This window comes from Copadichromis virginalis, linkage group LG12, assembly GCF_057382275.1.
Source record: "Copadichromis virginalis isolate Kocher_CV1m ecotype Utaka linkage group LG12, C_Virginalis_male_GT1.1, whole genome shotgun sequence".
Taxonomy (NCBI): domain Eukaryota; kingdom Metazoa; phylum Chordata; class Actinopteri; order Cichliformes; family Cichlidae; genus Copadichromis; species Copadichromis virginalis.
In genome coordinates, this window is record NC_140629.1 from 2,044,077 (window position 1) to 2,071,836 (window position 27,760).

Consider the following 27,760-nt stretch of genomic DNA (forward strand, 5'->3'; position numbering starts at 1 on the left):
TACAAAGTTGCAAAAGCGAGTGAGAGTTAAAGAATTTGAAGAAAAGCTCTCTGGAGCGCGTGCAGACTGATATTAATCTTTAATAGGGCTGTCAGACAAAACAACTGCTGTATAATGCCCTCCGCTATCTTTGTTTAATTGGTCACATGACTGCATCACATGACTAACATGCGTCTCCGTCTGTCTCCGTTTTCACCGTCCACACTGCAACGCGAAAGCACCGTCTTCAAATGTATTCGTTTTCGAGAGCGTTTTCCAAACGCTGCGTTTTCGGGGAAAACACCGTCTCAGTGTGGACGGGAGGCCAAAACGGAGAGAAAACGATGCGTTTAGAAACTCCAGATGCTTTTCAGATGACCTGGATGACTGAGACTCTACAAAGACATGTTCACAGACAGAAGTGACAGGTAAAGCATTTAATTACTTTCATTGAAAAACTCACAGAATTGGATTCCAGTGGCCACACTGACCACAACTACTGAACTCTTACAAGACTTCAAGACGTCATTCAGCTGAAGAATGAAGAATGCAACAGAAACAGCATTTCATACAGAACTTCATTATTTACTTTAACAGATGGTGTGTATGCTGCACAGAAATTCAGATGTGAGTCACTGAGTCTGTGAATACTCCAAGCATTTAACAGGGTTTTAGGAATAGGGCAAGCCACACAGGTCAATGTTCTTATTAAAGATAATGGAAAACTCCTTAGAAAGCAGCTGGTGAAGGCTGATGCCATCATGAGTATATACCCAGCGTTCACCTGTCCAGCCGTAGCGCTTGGGTCCGCTGTAAGCACAAGAGAAGAAAGGAAGAGGGAAGTAACATTACTCTATACTGACTTATAACAGATTCTTATTATACCAGTTTGTCAACAGAGAAATATATATAAATTTTGTCTGGCTGAGGGGGGAACGCTGGCTGACTCTGGAGTTCGAGTCTCTGGAGGGAAAATCCTGGCGGTTTGAGGCCCCAGGCTTGTGTTGGGTACGGTCCATCACAAGAACATTGGCTCGTGCGCGCTGTTGGGGAGACGCCGGCCCAGACCTGTGTTCGGTCCAAGTACGTCACAGGACAGCTGTTCGGGTACACTGTCGGAGTCCATTTCTGCGTACTACAGTGCGCAGAGTGGCGGTGTTCGTTCCTTGGTCCGTAGAAGGCAAGGAACCTCACGGGGGACACCTCGTGTAGTAATGGGAAACTGGATCCAGTAGAGCGGCAGGCCTTCACCAGGCGGCCAGAGACAAAACTCAATACGTGACTGTATGGTAAGAACTGAGTAAATGTGTGGTGTGTAAGATGGCAGAGAATGGCTGTGTGAGTTGTGGAGAAAGGAAAAGAAATGTTGAACGAGTTAATAGGTTGATGTGTGCGTGTAAAAAGAGTGAAAAACAGGGTTAAATGTTGAAAATGGGGAACAAAAAACAAGGAAAACAAACAAACAAAAAAAGAGGAGTGTAGAAATGTGTGTGAAAGTTGTTTCCAACTAGCGCGCACACACACACACACACACACACACACACACACACACACTTAGAATTGTTGATGAAAATAAGCAATAAAATTAGGGTTTTGTGTCTCAGTGCGTCACTTGCAGGTGAAGAGCAGACCCGGATCAATTTTCTACGTGCAGCAGTCGGAAGAACATTATAGGTTAACATCATTAGAAACACTCCAGCCAAGTTTTGGCTGAATTATTTTACAGCTTAACTTCCATGTGTTTGTCACCCTGAGAACACAAGCTCCAAAATCTCTCCCTGAAGACCAGAAATGCAGTTCCAGAACAACGAGATGGACCTCAAGAGCTCACAGCAGTGAAGAAAAGGTCCAGCAGCAGCAGCTGTGCCAGACAGCGGCAGCAAGGAGAAAAATGGCATCATCACGACTGGATGGATGGATGTGCATTTCCAACGAGCTGCACCTTCACTGTGTGTGAATGGACCTTTGAAAGACTGCCTGAGTTGGACATTTACCACTTTTGGAGCAAAATGGCAAAATGAGACAGTGGAAAATAGGACAAAGCTGAAAGACAACGGACTCTCACTGGACTGCTGCAAGGAGATGAGACCACAGTGGAAGGAGCAGGGAGGACATGGAGGAAGCTGTTTTAGTGTGGGAATGAAATTTGGGTTTATGAAACTGGGAAGAAAGAACGACTGCCTTACATGGAGAATTGAAAAGTGTCTGGAGCACCGCAAAGAGGAGAGGTACACAAAAATTACACAAACAGAAAAAAGCATTAATCCTACTAACACAAACACACATGCAATGAAGCTCATGAAGATCAAACAGTATTTTAAGCGTTTCTGTTACCATCATCTTGTCCGGTTCACTTAGCAGGTTAAGAAGTGATGCACAGACTAGTGAACTAGTATTATATTGGGCAAAAATGATTGAACCATTGCAGGGGTGAACAGAGTGCTGCAGGGGGTCAGATGAGTGGAGACTAATAGATTATTGAGGTTCTTGTTCCTGATGTGTGGGGGAGGTCTTATCATGATGCACATCTGGGTACATGGAAAAAACTCATCATCTAATAGGATATTGCTGTTGTGTGAGGTGTGACTGGTGGATGAAAGTTTTGGGGATTTATTGATGCATTTTCTTTTGGTACCACTTTGAACCTGCCAGTTTTGATCTATCATTCTAAGAGAGTACGCTTAGACAACTTCTAAAACTAGGCCTTCATATTGTTTTTGATTTTAACAGTGCACTGAGATTTTTTGTTTGGCAATTTTCTCTTTTTCAAGTAGGCCTGCAAGATCGGGATCGAAAGCTCTACACGACATGTTGATCAATCGCAAGTGAGCTTCTCCAAAATGAAAATGGGCTCAGGAGGAAGCCACTTATTTGGGACAATCAGAAAACAAGTCCCTGCCAAAAAGGACTCAGCGAGGTGATCCAGTCTAAATCTTCTTTCTTTTTTGAAATGGTGTCATTGCTGGCAGTAGAAACTTATTGCGTCACGAGAGGTTCTACTGTCAGCAAATAACAAATGGGGACTGACTGGACTGACAAAAGCTTGACTGAGTTGACACCAGTATGCAAGATTGCACCTCCACCTTGACCTGACCAAAGGGTGGATGTTTGTATGTTTCTTTTTACAGGAGCAGAAAGGTGACAGCAGCAGGTTGCATGGGCTTTTGGGCCGTGCTGACTTAACCTCTTAAATGCCACTTTCTGTGTCTGTGGATTTACCAGCAGTGTCTTATTCATGACCTTGTATTGTTTACAGTGCAGAGGTCACTGTGAGAAAGTGTGCATACAGATGCGCTGTGCTAACATCCACATCACTTTTTCCACAGCAGAGGGTTGATCGTGTGATTTACAGCAGGACACACTGCTGGCTAATGTCTTTTTTTCTTATGACAGGGTTACAGGCCTGGAGTGAAGCTACTCCAGGGGAGAGGCCCTGGAAGTTTTAAGAGACAATGCACAACTTCATTGTGCATGTGAGAGCTTAGATTGTGGGGATGATTAAAGATGAACAAAGGGTGGTGGGAGAACAGTGAAGTGAGGATACACAGTGTGAAACTCCTTTAAGTGAACAATAATGTTGATGTGATGAACAGAATGTCAGGAGAGAAATTCTGGTTTTAATGTGATTCTTGATTTAAGAATCAAAGGGTGGGATTGTATAGGAATTTCTTTTACTTCTGTATTAATCACATTATTTTGTTGTATGATGCCTTGGTGCCACTGGATTCACATGTCTCACACTCATACAGTAAGACAAATGGTGGGGGTGTAGTAAGGAAGTTGGGGGAAGCAGACAACTCCACAGGAAGAGTCTTTTGTCTCTTCGAGGACTCTGGAGGCAGCAAGGGAGTGTGAACCTTATGGTGTGAAGCAGCTGTGCACTGCCTTTTGTTCCTGGAGAAGGTTTTTAACTGAGAGCCATGCTAGGCTCAGACTCTGCTGACCCTGCGGTCATGCAGGCTCTCCACCAAGCCTGGTTGTCTGTTCTTTGTGTGTTTGATTAAAGAATGTTAGCTGCAGCTCACCGCTCGTCTGCAGGCTTTATTTAATGGAAAACTTCCACAACAAAGGTGCTGCGCAGTATCTTAGCTGTTCCCAGGACTGCGCTCTTCTGGAAGGAGATCTTAGATGTTGTTCCTGGGATCTGCTGGAGCCACTGGCCCAGTATGGGGATCATGGCACCAACTGTTCCGATTACCACTGGGACCACCGTTACCTTCAGCCTCCACATCTTCTCCAGCTCTTCTCTGAGCCCTTGGTACTTCTCCAGCTTCTGTTCCTTCTTCCTGATGTTGCTGTCATTCGGTATCGCTACATCGATCACTACGGCCGTCTTCTTCTGCTTGTCTACAGATACTATGTCACCACCATGTTGTCCGTCTGGATCAACTTGAAAAACCATTTTAATGTCTTAATACAATGTGAGCAAAAATGGAAAATAGCTGAATCCATGTTCTCGGTTTTGATGTATGCAGAGACAGAACAATAGAATATCCCACGTGTGGGACTAATAAAGGTTATCTTATTCTACTGTATATAGTATTTTATTTTATCCTATTCTGTACAGTTGTGTACTGTATTTATTCTTATTGTATTCTAATTTTTGCCTCATAACTTTTGCACTGTCCACTTCCTGCTGTGACAAAACAAATTTCCCACGTGTGGGACTAATAAAGGTTATCTTATCTTATCTTATCTTATATCAAGTCGGGATGTATTTTGTTCTGATGTTGAAAAGAAGATTGCATCTCTAACAGTTACACTAATAATGCTTATCTTCTGACTTTTAAGGTCTCAACAATGTATTACAATGATCACTTAAATGCATTTAGTATTGAGGATGGATTGGAAACAAACTGGATGATTTACTGTTTGAATACATTTTTGTAAATTAATCTCTTACATTTTTAATGGGTGTTTGTCATTGATGGCTGTGGTGGGTACAGTGGTTGTAAATACGTTTAATTGCAGTGGTAGAGATGTCAGAGATGAATGCGAGTTCATTGTTATCTGGCAGTGATGACACTGGTGTTAGAAAATCAGTGCTGTTCAGTGTTAAATTAAACACCAGGTTTAGTGTAAAGTACTACCAACACTAATCAGTGCTAATCTTTTAACACTTAAAACTAGGGCTGTGCGATATGACCGAACTCTCATATCCCGATATAAGACATCTATCGTCCCGACAACGATATTTATCACAAAAATTTACATTTTCTGTCAATTCTGTGAATCTCGGGCAGCTGAACTTGCGTGAAGTGTTTCCAGCTGGGCGTCGTGTAGCTGCAGTCGAGTGCTACGTAAGTTGAAACCGTAAACACTCTGCATACTATTTCACGTGATTCAGTTTATTTTGAAAATCTCAACAGGCTCTTCAGCTTTATTGTGAAAGGTCCATGTGGAAAATAAACAAGCGGACAGCGTCGTTGTTGCTAACGACAACGCGTAGTCCTTCGTCCGTCTGTAGTGTGGTTTTTTAAATATAAGAGAAAGGGACAACTTTAAGAAACTCTACAGTGACCATCAAAATGATGATAAAAAGTTTATTTTGCGACACCAAGAAACAAACGACAGACGTTTTTATATCGTCATCCGATATATATCGTTATATCGAACAGCCCTACACACAGTGTAGAATATTGTTGACACTGCTCCGTGTTAGTGTCATGAACACTAGGTCAGTGTTAAAAATATAACACGTTGAAAAGTGCTCATTTAAACTCAAGTGTGGACACATACAGACACGTTTCTAGTGTTAACTTTAACACTCAGTGTCAATTTCACAGTGGGGATTTTGCTGTGTAGAAGAAGAGAGGTCGGCACTATTGGCTGATGTGCAAGAGAGCTACAACTAACAGGTGGTGACGGAGAAAATGGAAAGGACTTTTGCTTATAGGTGGCGTGATTGTGCAAGAGGCAGGGGCGGGGTTATTTAAGGTCAAAGGTAATTCTGTTCAGCTGCTGCTGCTGAGAAGGGCCAAACGGTTTCTACTGTGCTTAATGTAGTCACCTGTTGTGTTTGTGTGAATGGAAATGTCAGGAAAACCAGACATTGCAAAGGAAATAAATGACACATGAATGTGGTGAACTGTGAGTGCACGTACTAACAATTAGCAACCAGAGCGTCAAAATACAGGATTTAATCACCACAATAATGAAATATTTGCATGTCTGCGTTAATCAATCAAGCGATTTATTACTTAAAGCTGACCAGATTGGTTATGTTGGTAACACATAAGTCACTTATCATTTAGAATTATAAAAAACAAAACAGCTGAGTGGAAAATGTTGACAGAACTGTGTAAACTGAACAGAGACATTGTTGGGTTCCAGTTACTCATATTACCATGAAGTGCTACAAAGCTCGAGTCTCACCTGGTAGGAGAAGAAAGCCAGATTTGTTTGTTTGGCGCCTGTTTGTTGATCACATAGGTGCCGTGGTCTCCACCCAGCTTCACTGTCAGAACACCACTCTGTCAAACAAGAAACAGAAGAAAACGATTCTGCTTTCATCCGTTAACAAAGCAATTTTGACCAAACATCTACATGGAATATAACTAATCTTAATTTTATTTAACATGTATCTAAAGTTTATCGCAATAAACGTAAATTGTTTCAATCCCTTTCTGTTTGATTTTGGTGACTATGACTGAAAAGCTTAAAATGACTGTAGCAATTTACCCGATGTGCTATCAACGCCTGGGTTTAGACAGAGATACAACGATGTATCGTCTGCATTACAGTAATAAGAAATTCTGTGTTTTCTGAGAAATGAAGCCTGATGGGAGCAAGTAAAGGGAGAATAAAACAGGAACTCCACAAGCGAGTGTAGCAGGGTAACACGTGTTACCCAGCATCTCAGAGTATGTTCTGCTCTCAAGAGGCAAACCATCTTACAGCAGGGCCTCGAATGCCGACGCACGTCTTCAAATGGTTTAATAGGATTGTGTGATCAACTGTGTCAAACGCTGCACTCGGGTCTAGAAGAATTAAAGCAGCCGAAAGCATTGAGCACCTTCAGTAGAGCAGACTGTGTTGCTCTGAAGCCAGACTGAATGTATCCAGAACAGTATCTGAAAATGACAGAACTGACGGGTCCAAACCAGCAGCTTGTTTAGAAGAGGAACAGTTCCATTTCAGACGCTGCTGCTAACAAAGGATGTTAGAAACGTGATGACGACTGTCTTCTCTGAGAAATGGTGTAGGTAACACTTTCACAGGGCAAGTGTCATGTGCATTACTATATCAGTAAGATGGGATAATGAGACTGGTTTGAAGTAGGTGAGAAAGGAGGAACACGTAGGTGGTTCAGAAGGCTCTGGGGACGGGAGCAGAAGACGTTCTCTGATAGGATTCATTTTTCCAGTGAAGAACCTTTAAAATCCTCACAGGTGTGTGCGGCGGTCTCAGACGTGGTGGGATGCAGGACAGAGCTGATTGTGTTGGACAGGACTTTAGGATTCCCAGACTTCTTTGTAATAAAATTCATTTACTCGTTCTGCCTGATAGTTATTCAGACAATCTCTAAACACAACGCTGAGCTTTCTTCCATTTTCATTCTGCTTGACAGCACGAGGGACTTTATTTACCCAAGGCTGAGTTTCTAATTGATGCAGTCTGTGCATTGTTGGTACAAGCTGAACTAAAGCATGCAAGCAGCTCATCACGGTTACAGCGACAAGGAGAGGTTTCGTTCAAAGGTGGTTAAAGGAGATTTCAGACGTCATAGGCTGCAGAAAAGAGGCGGTGTGGGTTTGTTTAGGAGATGAGTGAGGGATGGGGATATCAAACATTATGATTAGATGGACACATCAATCACCTCAACACTGATCACTGAAAGCCCAGATGACAAGATGGGGGTTCTTAACCTTTTTTACCTCGGGGCCCAACCTTTCCACTACAAAGTGGCCCCGGGGCCTCATTCAGATATTAACACTATACTGAATAAACTGGTGTTGCTTTTGGTTTGATTTATATTTAATAACTAAATCAAATCTACTTCATTTTAACAGCTAAAACCTTGTCAAATAAATATGGTACAATACAATAGTGTTTGTGGCAGCCTCAGTGTAATTGTATGTTCATCATTTAGTTTCTGTAAATAAGCATTTAGATCATTCTGCCATCATTTATTACAGCTACCATTAAAGTTCACTTCACAGTTAGCAACCTTTACAACATCCATAGACTTACAGAGAAGAGAACATCACAGTCGGCCCCAGTAAGAGCTTCATCTGCGAGGTCTTCAAAGTAATCAGCCAGAGCGTCCAATGTCTCATCGGCCAGCTTCTCATATGCTGCCGCAGACAGTTCACTTTTGGAGAATGACACAAAGTTATAAATGAGTTCAAGTAGTCAAAGCTTAAGCAATGCTTAAGGAGAAAAACAAAAACCAAAATATTGGTTACCTTACATTAGGGCTGCCACGATTAGTCGACTAGTCACGATTACGTCGACTATCAAAATCGTCGACGACTGATTTAATAGTCGAAGCTTCGTTTGAAGCTTTGTAAGATCACAAAAGACGCAGGAATAAGTAGCAGGATTTAAGAGTGTAATAACGGACTGAAACAGAAGATGGCAGCATTGCATGTACAAGGATGTCAGCTACCGTTAAACCCCGAAGAAGAAGAAGGAGCAGCTGTGTCCCAGAATTCATAGCGCGGCCCAGCGCAGTTTCCAACAATGGCGGCAGCTAGTTAGTTTTAATGTTACTCTTATTATTCTTTCTGGGTCACAAAATAAACGTTTAACATATTTTCAGAATGTAGCTGTGTAAACCTCAAATATCTGCTCAGTTTATCAGGACACCGCATATTTTCAAAAGCGCTCCGACGTTTTCGGAGACACCCACTAGCTCGTTAGCGAGCCGGGGGCTAGGTCACTAGCGCCGTGAGAACACCGGACTCCCGGCAAATCGTTTTCAAACCCACCGCCGTCTTTCGCTACTCAGGTTAAACATGATATATGAGTCACTTAGATAACTTAAAATGTTATTGTTTGGCTTTTTTTTTTGTATTTTATTTGTTCCTGAGTAAATCGGTTTGGCTGAGATTAAAGTTATAGTTTTTACACAGCTGAATAAACGTCAAGCAGACAGCTGATTATCAGAAGTGTGAGATGCTCCAGAATATACTCCAGTGTCCTGTTATATTTTAGATAGCAAGGAGTTTATTAAACTTCACCGAAACAATCTGCAAATTTCATTAAAATTTAATAAACTATCATCTTGTCTTTATTTTTAGTTAGCACAGACCTTAAACACTTAAAGCTGTAAGCTAATGATAGTTATATAAGAGCAGATGCTGCTGGTGCAATAAGCTGTAGTTTTACGTCCAATGGATGATGATCTGATTAGTCGACTAATCGCAAAAATAATTGGTGACTAGTTGACTATCAAAATGATCGTTTGTGGCAGCCCTACCTTACATGCACGAGGGTGACTTTTTTCTGGCTCTGTGAATTCAGGTAGATGGTTTTGCTCCACCTGCAGCCATTAATTCTGCTCCCGAACCACTGAAATAGAAAAACACCAACAAACTTGTTTAATTACTCTTCTCCTTTATGCTCAGCTGGTTTCTGACATTTATGCACCTTATAGAGTATTTATGGCCAACTTTGAAAGTTACAGTTTGTTTTCCCATTTGAAGACAGATGATGAAATCACTCGATGTGAAACATTTGTGACACGTACTTTATCCTTAATCAAGAGTTGAATTTGGAGGTGCAAGGCACTCCCTGATTTTGGACTGAGACATAAGCTAATTCTAACCGTAAACTTTGTTTACTTCTTCAAAGGTTCTGTGGGCCCTTCTATGAACTCTGAGCATCAGGTCTTTCCATAGGTTTTCCAGTTGGATTCGGGTCAGGTGATTGGCTGAGGCATTCTCGCCGCCTGTGGCAGAGTTCAACTTTGGTGTCATCTTTCCAGAATATATTCTCCCAGTATTTCACAGGCTTGTTGCAAACAGATGCAACACACTCATGCAATAAAGAGGATGTTTATTGTGTTACAACATTACTCATTTAAGCTGAATTTTCCATTAATATGGTTTATAGCAGGGATGTCCAAACTCCGGCCCGCGGTCCATTTTTAATTGGCCCGCAAGTAATTTCATAAATAGAATAAGGCCGCACTTCAACTTTTGCCTGAGTGTATTGCACTTCTTAGTTTTAACACCAGGGGGAGCTGCTGTTGATCAAGTCAGTTGCTCCACCAAAAACGACAATCACAGAAGAAATGTACCCCAAGTTACTAAACAGGTCAGAACCAAAGAAGCGAAAAGTAGAAGAGTGAGTGCAGAAAATTTCAGACACGGTGGGAGAGTGAATGTTTCTTCAAAGAACTCAAGGGGACGCGTGTCTGTTTGATCTGCACTGAGACTGTGGCAGTTATGAAAGAGGATAATGTACGACGTCATTATGAAACCAAACATCAGGCCTGTGCAGCCGACACTGGTGCTGAGCCAGAGCAGACATTAAAGCTCTGCTGCAGGGTCAGCAACAGTATTTATTTCGTGCTCAACAGGTCCAGGAAAAGGCTCCGATAGCCGCTACACCATCAAACAGTCAATATCTGTAATAATATTCAACTATAGAAGTAATAATATTTGAACAACTCCTCAGTCAGGACGGAGAGTTTAAACAGGCCTAAATTTGATACAGTTCATATTGATTTGTCACATAGTGTGTGTGTGTGTGTGTGTGTGTGTGTGTGTGTGTGTGTGTGTGTCGTCTCTGTAAAAACCAGACCGAACATTTGTAGATAAACTGGAGATGGTCGAGAAGCTCGGTGACAACTACAACCCGTCATTAAGTATGTTCAGTTTAAACTAATCACCAGCGAGTAAAAGCTGAACTTACGCTGTGCGACGGCCGGCAGGGGGGATGCAGCGTGCGGTTAATGAACGGACGAAGCCCCGGGAGGTGAGATAATCTCCAGAACTACAGTGGACATAAAGGTCACTGTGAGTGTGGCTCGTATCTACCATTAGCATCATGTTCAGCCATGGACGCAGCTCGTACCTGGTTCCACAGATGCTTCTTCCTCTGCTGCGTCAGCAGGTTGAGCTGACACACGTGTGAGTAAATCCGCGGTGTCTTACAGAGCAGACGCATGGTGACGGTCCCGATAAACAGTCCCGGTGTGTTGACAGCCAACGCTGCTTCTTCCTCGTCTGCGGCTTTCTTTCTTTTTCGTCATTTGTTGGCGGTTGGCAAACAGCAAAATGGTGTATTACCGCCCCCTGCCGGTGTGGAGAATGAGTTCGTCTTAAACTAAATATGGCCTGATAATACTCGAGTCCATCTCCACTTCCATATCACCGAGCTTCTGGATCAGCTGTCTTCTTTCAGCATCATATTTCTGACAGTAAAACGTGTTTTCCTCCCATTACTTTTGACATCTTTCTTCCATTTTCTGCTGTGTTCTGCTCTTAATCTCTGTCCTGCTAACACTGATAACCAATCCACTGATACCCATGGTACCCATAAGGTGGTGACTCTGAGCTCCATGTCGTTGACTCTGTACAGTGTTTGCTGAATCTCTATCAGAATGTCTGACCTGCTGTCTGAGTCACTGTCTTGTAAACTAGCCAATGATGAGTGTGAACACATCACTGATCTTACTGGTCTTGCGTCTTCAGTCCACTGGACAGCTGACAGAACTGAAACGATTTCTGTGCACTAATAAACTGTCACCGATCCCTTTCCTTACTTTGACATGAAACTCAGGAACAATAAATATATCCCGCTTTGCTCGCCTGTCTTCTTTGATGCATCTGTGTAGATTTTGACATAACTGTAACACCGCTCTATATATGCCTGCACTGTATGTGCGTTTAAAATAAAAGCCCTGTTCCTACAGCATCAGAGAGCACTCAGGACCTTCTTACTGTGAGGCAACAGTGCTGACCACACCACCGCGTTGCCATACTTGTATCATATTCATATGGCATCCCAGGTCGTATCCTCAGAGACTGCGCATACCAGCTAGCTCCTGTGTTCACTGAGATATTCAACATCTCTTTATCTCAGTCGGTGATCCCCACATGCTTCAAAGAGTCCATCATTGTTCCTGTCCCGAAGAAACCCCACCCTGCTTCTCTCAATGACTATCGCCCTGTAGCCCTCACCTCAGTAGTGATGAAGTGCTTTGAACGCCTGGTCAGAGACTTCATCATTTCTTCACTACCAGACACACTGGACCCACTACAGTTCGCTTACCGTCCAAATCGTTCCACAGACGATGCCATCTCTCATCTCCTCCACACATCACTCACTCACTTGGACACTAGAAGGGGGAATTATGTTAAAATGCTCTTCATAGACTACAGCTCTGCATTTAACACCATAATTCCCTCCACACTCACCACCAAGCTGGAGCATCTGGGACTCAGCTCATCTATGTGTCAGTGGATCTCCAACTTCCTAACTGGCAGACCACAGGCAGTAAGGATGGGCGGACATGTCTCAGCCTCCACCACTCTCAGCACTGGAGCCCCCCAGGGGTGTGTTCTGAGCCCCCTGCTGTACTCTTTGTACACATATGACTGTGTGGCCACTACCAGCTCCACCACCATCATCAAGTTTGCTGACGACACCATCGTGGTGGGCCTGATCTCTGATAACAACGAGACGGCCTACCTGAAGGAGATTAGGAATCTGGAGAACTGGTGCCAGAGGAACAACCTCCTTCTAAACGTCAGTAAGACAAAGGAGCTGATAGTGGACTTCAGCACTAAGCAGGAGAGGAACTACCAGACCCCCGTCATCAACGAGTGCCCAGTGGAGAGAGTGGACAGCTTCAAATACCTCGGAGTTCACATCACGCAGGACCTGTCATGGTCCTGTCACATCAACACCGTGGTGAAAAAGGCCCGACAGCGTCTCTACCACCTCAGACGCTTGAGAGACTTCCAACTGCCCTCCAAGGTGCTCAGGAACTTTTACTCGTGCACCATAGAGAGCATCCTGACGGGAAACATCTTAACCTGGTTCGGGAACAGCACCATGCAGGACAGACGAGCTCTACAGAGGGTTGTGCGGTCAGCTGAGCGCACCATCCGCTCCGAGCTCCCTGACCTGCACTCAATCTACAGCAGGCGGTGCTGGACCAAGGCCAGGAAGATGGTGAAGGACCTCAGCCATCCCAACAACAGACTGTTCTCTCTGCTGAGGTCAGGAAAGCGATTCCGCTCCCTGAAGACCAACACAGAGAGACTGAGGAGGAGCTTCTTCCCGCAGGCGATACGGTCTCTCAATCACACCACCACACAGTACTGACCCACACATATGGTTCTTACACACACACTGGACTTTCTGGACATTGTTTCACTTCATTACTTAAATCACGCTGCTGTTATTGTGTATATATTTATTTATATTTAGATTTCTTCATACATTCTTATATAGTTCTATATTGTGTATTTTGTTGTACAGTTATTTTATTTTCAACTTTAATTTATATATTTTATCTTATTCTTCCCAGTTAAATTTACCCTTCATTCTAATTTGTGTTGTACAGTTATTTCATTTTTAACCTTAATTTATATTTTATTCCTTCCTAGTTAAATTTACCCTTTTTAATTTTTCATATTTATTTCCTATCTTATTCATAGCCTTTTCCTTTTTTTTCTTTAGGTCACGAGCAGTTGTCCAAGCATTTCACTACATATCGTACTGTGTATGACTGTGTACGTGACAAATAAAATTTGAATTTGAATTTAAAAACTATGGCTGTCATAACCTTTAGTTACTTTCCCATCATAAATCAGGGTTCGACATAAGGTGCATCACATCCCTCCTCCCTGCATCAGTCCTGCAGGGTCCTGCAGTCCTGTGGGCCCCGGCTGTTGGGACCCTGCAGGATCTCGTCACACTTTAGTGTCTGATGTACATGATTTAAGAATCCTCTTTTGCACACTCTCAGTCTTACTTACTCATTGTTGCATTTAACTTTTATCACAGCTCAGTCAGATTGGATGTGGAGCGTCTGTGAACAGCAGTTTTCGAGTCTTGCCACAGATGTTCGGTGTGATTTAGACCCAGTACGTGGATATTCTTTGATATAAACCATTACATTGTCTGCTGGAAGGTCAATCTCCACCTCCTTTGCAGCCTCCAACAGGTTTTCTGCCACATGTTTAGCTCCATCCAACTTGATTATCTAATTAGGTGACTTCTAAAGGCCACTGATATCACTGGGTTTTGTTTAGGGGTATCAGAGCACAGGGGGCTGAATACACAACACAATTTTCAGATTTTCATCTGCTTAAATTACTTAAGGGATCCAGAAAATGGAGCTCTCAGAAATGAGGAAAAGAAACAGACCAATGAGGAGGCTCGTGGATGCAGTGATGAAGGGCATGCAGTGGGTGAGGAAGAGGGTGACGACCTTCTGTGGGCGACCCTACAGAGAGCAGCTGAAAGAAGAAGAAACAACAGGCCAACTGACTGACCTCCACCACCAGCACCATGAGCGATGTGTGATGGGGTTTGTCATGGTCCTGAGTCTTTGGGGCTGGGGAGGTGTTGCTGTTCTGGTTCTCTGTACGGGTTTGGTCCTGACTTCATCTGAGTCCACTGATTCCCAGCCTGGGTCTCTCTGCTGTTTCCCTGTTTTATTTTGATAGTCTCCTCTCTAATTCTAATCTGTGATTTTGCTTCCTTTGATCTGGATTAGTGTCAGCTGTGGGCTGTTCCCTTTGTTGTCCGTTGTGAGCTCCCTCGTGGTGCGTGACCTTCTGTCAGCCTGTAACTCAGCTTCGTTCCAGTTTTGTTGCTTTGCCATTTCCAGCACATAAAGCTGTGGTTAAGCTTGTGTGTTATGATTTCTTCTGTGGGATCCACACATGTCTGCAGCAGCAATGCTAATGTTGCTGTCACGTGTGCGATTATGGTCAAAGGCAGTCAGCTACTGTTGCATTACCACATGTGCTTTTACTTTTGTGCAGTATTGTAGTGTTTGTGTCAGGATGTGGACACGTTTTTATAAAACCAGCCAAATGTAATCAGTAGTTCTCGAAGGCTGAAGTGCAGACTGAATGTTTAACAGCTGAAACGTGTCCTTGTTAGACAAGGAAATGAAATAATTATGAAGCATAAAGTGTGATAAACAGCATGTCTCACACATCAGTGACCCGTATGATGGTGTTTGTATTCACAGCTCACAGACTGGACGTAGGAGGGGAGGCATTTTAATTTGACTCCAGTGGGCTGTAAAGCTTACATCATTCTGCTGAAATAAAAGAAGTCATGAACTGATTGTTCATGTAAACATACGGATTCATCCTTTAATGTCAGAATAGAAACTGCTGAGCAGAAAGTCTCTTTGATTTGAATCGTCTTTAAGGTCAGCGATGAATCACTCGCCCCTTTCCGATTGGCCACGTGAGTTTTCCCAGCAGACCCAGCTGTTCTTTCACGATGCTTCCCTGGTGCACGTTCCTGCCTCCTGCAGGTTTACCTTCGACCTGTGAACAGAAGAGTCAGAACAGGTGCCATCATGGCGTCGTTGCACCAAAACAAAGACAGAATAGATTCATTAGATCTCTGTGGTTGGTAGAATTAAATAATGATTATTGACATTCACATTTTAAGTATAACACAATCATTGAAATGAATTATTCATTATTACAATTCATTATAGGGAATTCTTCTGATTTGGACAACACTGTGACAGCCCTGCAATATCAGGAGCAGCTCAATAACACAAATCAGTCTGCTTGCTTCAGTGAAGTGCAGCGCGTCTGTTTGACTGGCTGTAGATAAAGAATCATTAGGTGAGAGTTTGTACAAACACAAATACAAATTAGTCTAAGAAGGTGGTTCCCAAACTGTTTCTGCAAGGCCCCCCTTTGTCCTACGAGAACCCCCCCATCGAGACACACACACACACACACACACACACACACACACACACACACACACACACACACACACACACACACACACACACACACAGATTTTGTTTTTAAATCCCATTGCAGTTTATAATGACGTAACTCCAACACTGGATTACAGGCTCTTACCTGTTGTGGGTCATGTGACTCTTGACCAGATGCCCAGCAGCCAGAGCAGCCATCAGTGAGAGCTCTCCAGCGAGTACGGTGGCACACACGATCCTGGCCAGCTGTCGGGCGTTCTCACCTGGACAGTCCTGACTGGCTCCTTGCACACCCAGCATCTACACACACATGAACACACAAGTTATATGGCAACCAAATCCTTCCACGGATGCAGCTTTGAATGAAAAGTGCTGCTAATCCATTTATCCATGTAAGGATCTAAAAACCACACGACTGTGACATGTTTGTGTCACTGTGCACCAGCACGCCATATACCTCTGCTCACACTTGCACTTGGTCCTAAAATCAAATCGAGTTTTTAGTTGTGACTCACTGCAGACGCACAGGTACAACAACAGACTGTGCAAACTAAAAACAGTCGTCATGGAGACACGGTCCAAGCTGAAATCCAAAATGTTTTGTTTTTACGGACACTGCTGGACATTTAACATCTGCATAAAGTAAATGTGTGGCGTGTTCACTGTGTGTGTTTAATAAAAGGTGCTCGGGGACACGTGTCACTGATTTGTAATCGTCCAGACAGACACGAACTGGGAGGGAAGCAGAAATAAAAACTGTCTTTATTGAATCAAAGTCTTTTTGAAAAGAGCTTTGAAAGGATTGTTGAGGAAGCTACGCCTGCTTCAGTGGAACGTCATTGTTTTCACTTTTCCTGCTGCAGATGACCGACTGTAAACGGGTTTGCTTTGTTTCTCTCCCGTCATCTTAGCTAGCAGCCTGCTAAACTCTTTTCACGTGACTCACTGATCTACTGTCACAGCAGCGAGTTACACGACTGACAGTTTTTACGGCCTCTTACTTTGTGCTCACCCTGCAGGCTTCCCTCCTGCTCAGCTCTTCATGCACTCAGACCGTGCACCACGCATCCATCAGTCATTGTCATTACTGACACCTCTAACTGAACAATATTACATGATCCTAAACATCTAACAGTTGTGTAACCACTTCAAAATGAAAAGGACTGCCCAGTGTTAACTGTTGATCTTCGGTTGCTTGACATGCTTGATGTGCTCGTACCTGCAGACAGGCCTGTTGTGGAGGCAGGTTGGTCCCTCCTCCTACAGTGCCCAGCTCTATAGATGGCATAGTACAGCAGATGTGCAGGTCGTCTCCTGCTGGGCCTGACGGCTCCATGAGGGTGATGCAGTTACTGCTGCCCACTGACTGAGCTGGGTCCTGTGTGCACACACACACACACACACACACACACACACACACACACACACACACACACACACACACACACACACATTAACACAGGACACATGGGAATAGCTGTGATGCACAGCATTTCCTCACAGGTCATTTACCTGTCCACATGCTATGTAGATGGCTGTGACCAGGTTGGCTGAATGTGCATTAAAACCTCCGATGCTTCCTGCCATGGCTGAACCCACCAGGTTCTTGTTGATGTTAACTTCCACCAGAGCCTCTGTGCTTGTTTTCAAAACCTGAAGGGAGCGAGACCGAGACAGCAGCATGAAACGCTGTCGTCCTTTTACAAACCATCAAAGCGATTCATGAAAAGTGCAGCCACGGTTTGCTTCCAATGAGCTACATCAGAGACCTGACAGGTGGAGCTGTTCTCAAACAGCGAGTCGTTGTTAAATGACAACAGGAAATACTTTAAATACTTTTTAAAATTCAAATCTTTTCAAATGAAAATAGAATTTTAGATGTGAGTGTAGTGTTTCGATTAAAGACGAGTCTCTGCCAGAAAGATGTTCTTCATGTAGGTTAAATCATAAACACCTTCATTTACAAACTGCATGCTGTCTTTGTCTAAAGTTTACATTCGTTTAATGATCGGAAACATTGGGGTGTGACAAACATAAATACACGAGGGCCAAACACTTCTCACCCCACTGTGCACACAGTAGTGATTCTTTGTGACACAGTACTGCGTGCACTCTCACAGTATTGTGTTATAAAGAATGTGATTCTGAAGTTCAGTGTTTTGTGCCGCAGAAAATAAAAAAGCACTGAATGATTGATCAGATCAACATGTTTGACTCAAACTGTGGAGGAAGATCCTGTCAGACTAAGAACAGCAGAGAGTTTAAATATCAGCGTCATTTTTCAAGTCCTCGAAACTCTTCTGGACATTCAAATAGTTTTTTTCCTGTGAACAAACTGTGGTTCAGCTCAGCAGGTCCCCCAGGAGGACACTGGAGTCTCCAGATGGGACACACCCAGTGACTCATAGGTAGCACAGGTAAAGAACTCTAACTGCACCTGGTGGGTAAAACCACACAGTTGTGCTCTGTGACGTCATCCTGTTAGAGAGACGATAAAGGTCCATCAGACTTCTGAGTGTTATGATCAATAATTTTGAACTTAGATCCTGTTTCTTCAGTTTTGTGTGACAAATTGAATCCTGTTTTCTGTCAGACTGTTTTTAACCCTTAAGGTTGTGCTTAGATTTAATACTTCTCTAAAAAGCAGAGTCAGTACGTGCATCTTCTAAAGTGAAAGTTTGCTTCACTGCAGGTTTCTGCTGAAACTCTATTGGCAGACAGTTAGTCCCAGTAAAGGTTACACAGTGCTTCCTACCTCTCTGACCACCTTGGCAGGGATGGTGGCTTCGCAGACAGCAGACTTTCCCCGGCCCTCGATCCAGTTGATGGCAGCTGGCTTCTTGTCTGTGCAGTAGTTCCCACTAACAGCCACCACCTGCAGCTCTGGGAAGTGCTGCTGCAGTAACCTCAGAGCCTCCTCTGTGCCCTGCGGGTAGATCAGATTCATCACGTATGGTTGCTACGTCATAAATGCATCTGACACAGCGACGCAGGTTCATGTTGAGAAACGCTGATCCATCTAAAACAGTGTTTCCAGAAGTGCTGAATAAGAACCTTTGTTAATCCAGTATGAGTGAGCACTGGGTGATGGTGTAAGTAAACGGTAAATGGCCTGTATTTGTATAACGCTTCACTTAGTCCCTAAGGACCCCAAAGCACTTTACACCACATCCACCCATTCACACACACATTCACACACTGGTGATGGAGCTACATTGTAGCCACAGCCACCCTGGGGCGCACTGACAGAGGCGAGGCTGCCGGACACTGGCGCCACCGGGCCCTCTGACCACCACCAGTAGGCGACGGGTGATGTCACAGAAATCCCTTTAACAAAACAACACGTGTGTTTCTCCACATTAAACGAAGCTGCAGACACGACCACAGTTACCTTAGAGATCATGTTCATCCCCATCGCATCTCCAGTCTTTGAATGGAAGCGGATATAAAGATTTCTCCCTGCCAGACCCACCAGCAGCTTCTGAAGCCTCGCAAACCTGCAGACAGCAGTCCTCCGTCACACAGGAACAACACACACTGCAGACACACAAACAGAGACTGCAGACACACAAACAGAGACTGCAGACACACAAACAGACACACAAACAGACACTGCAGACACACAAACAGACACACAAACAGACACACAAACAGAGACTGCAGACACACAAACAGACACACAAACAGACACTGCAGACACACAAACAGACACTGCAGACACACAAACAGAGACTGCAGACACACAAACAGACACACAAACAGACACTGCAGACACACAAACAGACACACAAACAGACACACAAACAGAGACTGCAGACACACAAACAGACACACAAACAGACACTGCAGACACACAAACAGACACTGCAGACACACAAACAGACACACAAACAGAGACTGCAGACACACAAACAGACACACAAACAGACACTGCAGACACACAGACAGACACACAAACAGACACACAAACACACACTGCAGACACACAAACACACACTGCAGACACACAAACAGACACTGCAGACACACAGACAGACACACAGACAGACACACAAACAGAGACTGCAGACACACAAACAGACACACAAACAGACACTGCAGACACACAAACAGACACACAAACAGACACACAAACAGACACTGCAGACACACAGACAGACACACAAACAGAGACTGCAGACACACAAACAGACACACAAACAGACACACAAACAGACACTGCAGACACACAGACAGACACACAAACAGACACACAAACAGACACTGCAGACACACAAACAGACACACAAACAGACACACAAACAGAGACTGCAGACACACAAACAGACACACAAACAGACACTGCAGACACACAAACAGACACACAAACAGACACACAAACAGACACTGCAGACACACAAACAGACACACAAACAGACACTGCAGACACACAGACAGACACACAAACAGACACTGCAGACACACAAACAGACACACAAACAGACACACAAACAGACACTGCAGACACACAAACAGACACACAAACAGAGACTGCAGACACACAGACAGACACACAAACAGACACACAAACAGAGACTGCAGACACACAGACAGACACACAAACAGACACTGCAGACACACAGACAGACACACAAACAGACACACAAACAGAGACTGCAGACACACAGACAGACACACAAACAGACACTGCAGACACACAAACAGACACACAAACAGACACTGCAGACACACAAACAGACACACAAACAGAGACTGCAGACACACAGACAGACACACAAACAGACACTGCAGACACACAGACAGACACACAAACAGACACTGCAGACACACAAACAGACACTGCAGACACACAAACAGACACACAAACAGAGACTGCAGACACACAGACAGACACACAAACAGACACTGCAGACACACAGACAGACACACAAACAGACACACAAACAGAGACTGCAGACACACAGACAGACACACAAACAGACACTGCAGACACACAGACAGACACACAAACAGACACTGCAGACACACAGACAGACACACAAACACACACTGCAGACACACAAACAGACACTGCAGACACACAGACAGACACACAAACAGAGACTGCAGACACACAGACAGACACACAAACAGACACTGCAGACACACAGACAGACACACAAACACACACTGCAGACCAGTTTACCTGCTGGTGTTGTCAAAGGCGGCTTTGATGGCCTGAAAACCGTGGGTGCTCTCCAGCCAGGCTTTGACTTCAGCAGCACGGCAGGCAGAGGGCAGTCTGACTACAGGGCCCCGAGTCATGCTGTCAGCCAAGATACGACTACGGGCTCCCCCACCCAGCTACACACACACACACACACACACACACACACATATATATGGTAAATATCGACACATGGTTCACAGTGTTTTCATATACTGCGTTCATGCTGTAACTCGTCCTGCAGCACATGCAGAGTAGCGGTAACAACACATGCAACACTCACTGCGATTGCTCGACAGCCGCGGTTGGTGCTGGCGACCAAGCAGCCTTCTGTAGTTGCCATGGGAACTTGGAACTGTTTCCCATCCAGAAGTAGTGGTCCAGCCACACCCACAGGTACGGGCACATAGCCAATCACGTTCTCACAGCAGGTGCCGACAACCTGGGAAACAAGGGCTGTGTTCAAAATAACTTAGTGACATTTTATTTTAAATCTAAGAATTGATGTTTGTACCAAAATAGTTTCTTAGAAAATTAATACTGTACTGGGAATCACCACCACATCCCAGTAAATAAGGTGAGAGAAAAGAACGTGAGAACTTTATTAATCTCAGAGGAAATCATTTGGTCACAGGTGCTTCAGGACAGTAAGAACAGCAACTAAAATAAGTAACACAGATACAGCAGAGCAGCTGTAATCATAAATGTCCCAACACATTACACACAGCTAACATATACAGTGGGTCATTATACTGACTGTGTACTTTTCAGTGTGTACAGTTCTTGTAGTGTGTACGTGTGCTCCTCCTGTACGACGTGATGCTCCATCATGTTGTCACCTGTGCGACTGTAAATACACCTGAGCTTTCCTCCCACTGCTCTGTGGGTCAGGCTGCAATGCTCTGTGTTCATTAATGTTACAGTTATATTAATAATTATAAATGGTAATGATCAGTATAACTAGGCTCACATGGTCAGATGTTGCAGTTACAAGTGTTTGTTTTAATAAAGCTTCTGTTGAGTTTTTTAACCTTAAATGACCTTTGACCTTTTGTTTGATCTGTTTGGTGCCTGTTTTCTTTGTTTTACCCAGCGCTTTGTCACTTCCTGTTTATCAAAACAAACTTTACTTTATAAACAAGACTTTGCTATGATGTGTGTGAACAGTCATTACAGTTGTGTGGTGATAGCTTATAACAAAGAATGTGTAACAGGTACAACACACTACTAAAGTCTTCCTCCTGTCCTTGCCCCATGGTAAGGCCCTTTGCTTGAAATGTTGAGGTAAGTTTGGAGCAGTTCAGGCAGAAATTAGATGACAACAGAGGAGAACGTAGTTGTGTCTCACCTTCGAGTAGTCATAGTTTGTGTACGGTAAAGAGGAGAGCGCAGAGGAACAGGGAAGCTTGGTTGATAACATTTTTCTTCTAATGGCCACGCCTCGCTCTGCGGTCTCCATGATGGCTTCCAGTTTGTAGGCAGGGATGTGTTTAGAGCTGACCAGGAGCATCACCTCAGCATCACTCAGGAAACGAGGGCCCAGCTGCAACAACCAGACTCACGGTCAGTTATAGTCTGCGCAGACCAGACACTGGGGATTTACTTTAAATACATGATAATAAAATAATATACAGTAAGATAATAAAATAATATACAGTAAGATAAAATAACTAAAAGACTGAAATAATTCTGAAACGTCTTCATAAACATGTCATTTCCCCCCCACAACAAATAAACATTATGGAAAACAGGTCATAGCCAGTTCATTAAATGATGATGACTGTTGGCATTGACACCATACATGCTGCTTATATAAATATCTACACAGTCCTAACTCAGCAGTAAATGCTGTGGACTACATGCACGCTGTGGTCAAACATTCACTAATTCATTGAATTTCATGGTAATTTGGTTTAATGTTACTTTGTAAGCTGCACGTCGGCCACATGATTCCTGCATCATTGGCAGAGTTTATTTAAAGTAGCTGCTGTGTGTATGAGTACTTTTGACCCCGTGTTTGTACTTTTACCACACAAATGACAGAAAATTCAAACTTGTGAACCAAATTCTTGTTTTTGAAAATCTTTCCAGTTGGAAAAAGAACAGTTCAAAGACATCAATGCGTCTGAGGTTACCGTGGCGTCCGTGACGAGTGTGTGTAAACTGCAGCTCTACAATCACTGCAGATCACACCTTTGTGCAGGTATTTTCTCTTTAAGTAGAGGTGATCTGTTTAACTTATCAAACTGCAACTGAACGAGGTGGAGGTAGGCGGGGTCAGGTCTGCTTTAAAGTGAAGGCAGTCCCATCTTGTAGCTGCAGTTAGCTGCTCTATTAGTAAATCAAAAGTTGAAACTTTTTGTGGGCTTGTCAGTCTTCCTGTGATAAAGCTGAACCGTTTCAACTGAAAGGGAAACGACATGAGTCAGAAAAGATGAGGAAGGACAAACATGTCAATGGCCTCCACCTGGAAACACTTCCTGTTTGGGGGCCATTGTTTTCCCCTCTTCTCCACATTCACACCAAAGCCGCTGAGGCCGACACCCTCGACTACCTACCTGATGAGGTCAGTAACTTGATTCTATACTCTGATTGAAACGAGCTCCTTTCATTACCAACAACATAACATGTTATGTCAGCATAAGTGCGTTCAAAGCAACATAACGACCCTGAAGTCCAGCACATATACAACTGATGCCTGAGCAGATATGTGTGGGAAATTATTAGCATTCTTTAAAAGATCACAACTGATGGCAACAGTTTTAATATCGCATGATTCAAAACAAAGAAAATGACTAAACGTTTGTGGAACGAGTTTTTCGAAGACGGGCTTCAGCGATTTGCGTCTAATGGCTGACCTTAGGGTCGTTGAGGATGGTCACACAGTGGTTCAGGTCTCTGGGCTTTTGGGGGAGCATGTTCTCCGTGCTCTCAGACTTGGATTCTTCTTCCCTCGTTACAAAGAAGCTCCTTGGATGATGATCGTTGTCGGCAGCAGACAGGGGCCGGATAACCTCGTCTAGGATAACAAGGTTGAATTTGATAACAAAGCGCTAACAAGTCCGTCTGTTTTACCACTATCAGTAGACACACCTCTCTCCTCCTTATGGGCGGGTTCTGGAACAGCCATGGTGTGAGCGGGGGCGTGGCATCGTGACGTAACTAGATCCTCCCTGCAGCAGGGCTCGGATGGGGATGGAGGATTTAGGGTGTGTGTGGAAAGGGAGATGGGGTTCTTCAGTGACAGCGTGGATTCCATCTCAGCCTGTTCAAAGAAGATGTACTTGATAGCCAGCAGCAGGGCCAAGAGCAGACAGATCATTTGCTCTATGTCCATAGTTATCATCCTGTAAGGTAAGATGAAGAGGAACATGTTTCACTTCACAAAAGCACGACAACAGGAATGTCCAGGAAAACTCTGCAATTCCATTATGAACACAAACACAAAGCACAGGTGACCCTGACCACCCATCTCTTCACAGAACAGAGTTTTTGCCCTTTATGTCTCACACAGAAAGTCTCATACGTTCAGCAGCTCAACAGCATGTGCAATGCTCCATGGGGCAGTTATCACAACTGTGCGAACGTTAAATTAAAACAACCTAAACTACTGCATCACCTCGTGAGGTAGAACTGCCAAAGAGGTTTATCCGGCTCAATTCTCCTGGGTGAGAAGTGGTCCAGCTCCATGCCGACCCCGAGCATGTCCACTGCAGAGTTTATGGACAATGGTTCAGCAATCCAGCGGCTGTGAGCATGAACCATGACCAGGCCGAGAGACTGAACGTGGAGCAGAGACAAACATTACACAATTCTTCAAATAAAGACAAAGACACTAAGTAACCCGTTAGAAGCTTACCATGATCATTTTGACCCTCTGTGTTACAGGATTGGGTTTGTTGTCCTCCTCCTCCATTGCTCTGGACAAATCGTTGAGCTGCCAGATAGGATGGCCCCCCTGACTCTCGCGGGACAGCTGAACGAACAAATAACAGGAACAATCTGTCACAGGCTGGGTCTCCGACCCAGCACTCTGAGTTTTCTTTGTATTTTTTGATATGTTATTAGTTTGTGTTATTTCCTATTTGCCTTTAGTTTAGGCAGTTATTGTTCCTGGGTTTTCTATGTTTTGGGGTTTTCTATTTATTTCATCACGTATTAGGTCTGTTAAGTTGTGTTGTCATTTCCTGTTTTATTCTGACAATGTCATGTGTTCTTTGTTCATTGTATTTAGCTTTCCTCTCCTGGTCCTGTCATTAGGTTTATGTCTGTCAGCTGTTTTCCCCCATGTGTCGCCACTTCCCCTGATCACCTCATGTCTGTATTTAAGCCTTTTGTTTTCTTCATGCCATTGTCAGTTCGTCTGTTTATCTCACCAGAGTTACAGTCATAGCCTGTTTATTTTCCTCCTCAATCATAGTTATAGTTTTTGGTCTTAGTACCTTTAGTGTTTTGTTTCTTAGTGTTTTGCCTGTTTGCTTTGGTCTCTTGGTTCATTTCCTGCTGTCATCGCAATAAAGGTTCACTTTTCTGTTAATCATTACTATTCCTCGTCATCATCTGCTTTTGGGTCCTGTTTCCGCACACATCGGCGCACCCCGCCGTGACACAATCAAAGAAACCCGCACAAACATCAACATGTCAGACACATGCAGGAAAGCTGTGCCCTTACCTCCAGCAACAGGGAAACACATGCTGGGAAGAAAGTCATGAACACAAAGTAGTTGGCCAAGACAGACATGCATCCAAAGCAGCACATGATTTCCAACTGCCTTACACCTGCAAGACACCACACAGATATCCGCTCGACAACAAGTCACACCTCTATAGCATCATAATTACAGAAAGGCGTTATTCACTTTCTACAGCAACACTCAGTTTCTAAAGTCTGTCCACTATTACAACAGCAATGATAAATTCAGCGTAGTGTCCAGCTTGGTGACCTGTGGGGGAAAAAACCACACCTGGCACTAATGTGCAGTCAGACAACCTTTGATCTGATTACTAATGCAGTTATGTCCAAATGATTTCACATATAGAAGAAAACTTGTGATTAATAGTCAAACATGTGGGAAACTCAACTGGTGCTAAAGTGACCAGACATAAATACACGACAGCTTCCAGCAAGCTGTGAAAACAGATGATTCAAACAGTGCTTACTTCACAGCAACGTAAAAGTGGCTTCAGGTTACATGTAAAACAGTATGTTTGTGTCTGACATCGGTTCATGGAAACTGTGGAAAACAAGCTCAGGAACCCACAAGCTAGTCTCTCCTAATGCGAACACCCAACAGGAGCACATACCTGACATGGTTCCCACTCCGATCACTAAGCATTCCACCAGAGCATCCAAAGTAAAGGCAGGTCCAAGTACCGCCATCCCATGAGCAATGTTATCCCTCACTTCATCCTGAAAACATATGAGTGACATATCAGTTTCTCCGCTGCTGTTAGGATGTGGCAATAAAAACCAAAATATAATAGTGCATACCTGAGAACTGGAGCTCAAGGCAAACTTGGCGAGAGCGCATGCTTTGGAGAGGTCGATGAGAAGCAGAAAGAAGGGCAAAGCCTCACTGAAAGACAGGATCAAACTCTTTATCGCACGTTTCTGAAAGAGCTCCTGAAAAAAGGATCTTTTTATCGAGTGTGTCCTTACTTGAGGCCAGTGAGCTCCTTATCAAGAAAGTGAATGACAACTGTGCTGAATACAAAGCTGGAGAAGATGGTGAAAAGGCCAGCGATGCCTACAGGAAACGCAGACGGAGTCAGGTCAAAAGGGAGAAACATCACCGGCATGTCCTACAAACACACGAGCACTGATACCTAAAATATATTTGGACCCCAGCTGTCTCAGGTTCTGGAACTGGAAGTAAATATAGACGATGGCGATACAACGCGTAATGGTGAGGATGATGACGTCACTGCTCAGAATCTCCTGCAATAATAAAAAACAATAGAATTAATAGAATAAAATCGCACCACTTGTTATTATTGACACTGATCCTTTGCTCACCTCTGTTTTGGGGCAGTCGAAGTTCCAGCCACATATCTGGTCATTCCCAGTGAACATGTTCATGGACATCATGCAGACAGTGAGGGTGACTGTCCCCACAATCACCTCCCAGGGGTGAGAGGCCACCACGAGCCCGTGGGCACGGAACACGCGGGTCAGCATGCTGCAGCGGGGCTACAACATAACACATGTAAACCGAAGAGCTTCCCGAGGATGCCCGATGATAATCTGACAGTTTGAAACGGGATCGATTGGTTTGATTTCTACAGCGTCTGGTCAAAAGCGCTTAATACGTTAAGATAACAGCCCGTAGAAATGGTTACTGACAGGGTTCGGTTTTACACCACAGCTATTTTAAAGTGCTAAATAAGAAACTTTATTTATACGATTTCAATAAGTCAATTACTCATATAAACCTGCAGGTTATTGTTATTTTACTAGTAAAATGTCGTTGTGTGAGTGACTGACTTACCTGGTAAGAAGATGATTATGGAGGTCCGATTAACAGCGCGACGTGCAGGAGATGTGAAGCTGCAGATTACACTGCGCTTCACCTCCCAGTGTCACCACACCGATGGAACCATGGCACGCTATCGTGTCATGCAGCACTTCCACCTATCAGCTCCGTCTGACGCTTCGCTAGCGTCGTTGCCCCGCCCCGTTTCCTAGGCGA

The 27,760-nt window shown here is 43.9% G+C and overlaps 2 protein-coding genes across 3 annotated transcripts; both read right to left on the bottom strand.

Moving 5' to 3' along the window:
- Nucleotides 1-401: 401 nt before the first annotated feature.
- On the bottom strand, nt 402-11,185 carry fxn (frataxin). 2 transcript variants are annotated; one of them, XM_085474321.1, is made up of 6 exons: nt 11,005-11,185; nt 10,843-10,923; nt 9,404-9,495; nt 8,173-8,293; nt 6,355-6,452; nt 402-789 (listed from the first exon to the last, which is right to left on the bottom strand). In XM_085474321.1, the coding sequence occupies exons 1-6, from the start codon at nt 11,095-11,097 to the stop codon at nt 651-653; spliced, it is 624 nt and encodes a 207-aa protein (XP_085330447.1). In that variant the 5' UTR covers nt 11,098-11,185; the 3' UTR covers nt 402-650. The 2 variants fall into 2 exon arrangements, with proteins under 2 accessions (XP_085330447.1, XP_085330448.1); XM_085474322.1 differs by lacking the exon at nt 10,843-10,923.
- Nucleotides 11,186-15,160: 3,975 nt separating this feature from the next.
- On the bottom strand, nt 15,161-27,732 carry hmgcra (3-hydroxy-3-methylglutaryl-CoA reductase a). The gene is made up of 20 exons (XM_085474323.1): nt 27,560-27,732; nt 27,088-27,261; nt 26,898-27,009; nt 26,731-26,818; nt 26,563-26,647; nt 26,376-26,481; nt 25,744-25,850; nt 24,931-25,047; nt 24,691-24,851; nt 24,165-24,418; nt 23,930-24,090; nt 22,420-22,614; nt 21,355-21,513; nt 21,051-21,208; nt 19,257-19,362; nt 18,621-18,791; nt 17,378-17,518; nt 17,085-17,243; nt 16,011-16,165; nt 15,161-15,452 (listed from the first exon to the last, which is right to left on the bottom strand). The coding sequence occupies exons 2-20, from the start codon at nt 27,247-27,249 to the stop codon at nt 15,401-15,403; spliced, it is 2,649 nt and encodes an 882-aa protein (XP_085330449.1). The 5' UTR covers nt 27,250-27,261; nt 27,560-27,732; the 3' UTR covers nt 15,161-15,400.
- Nucleotides 27,733-27,760: the final 28 nt, after the last annotated feature.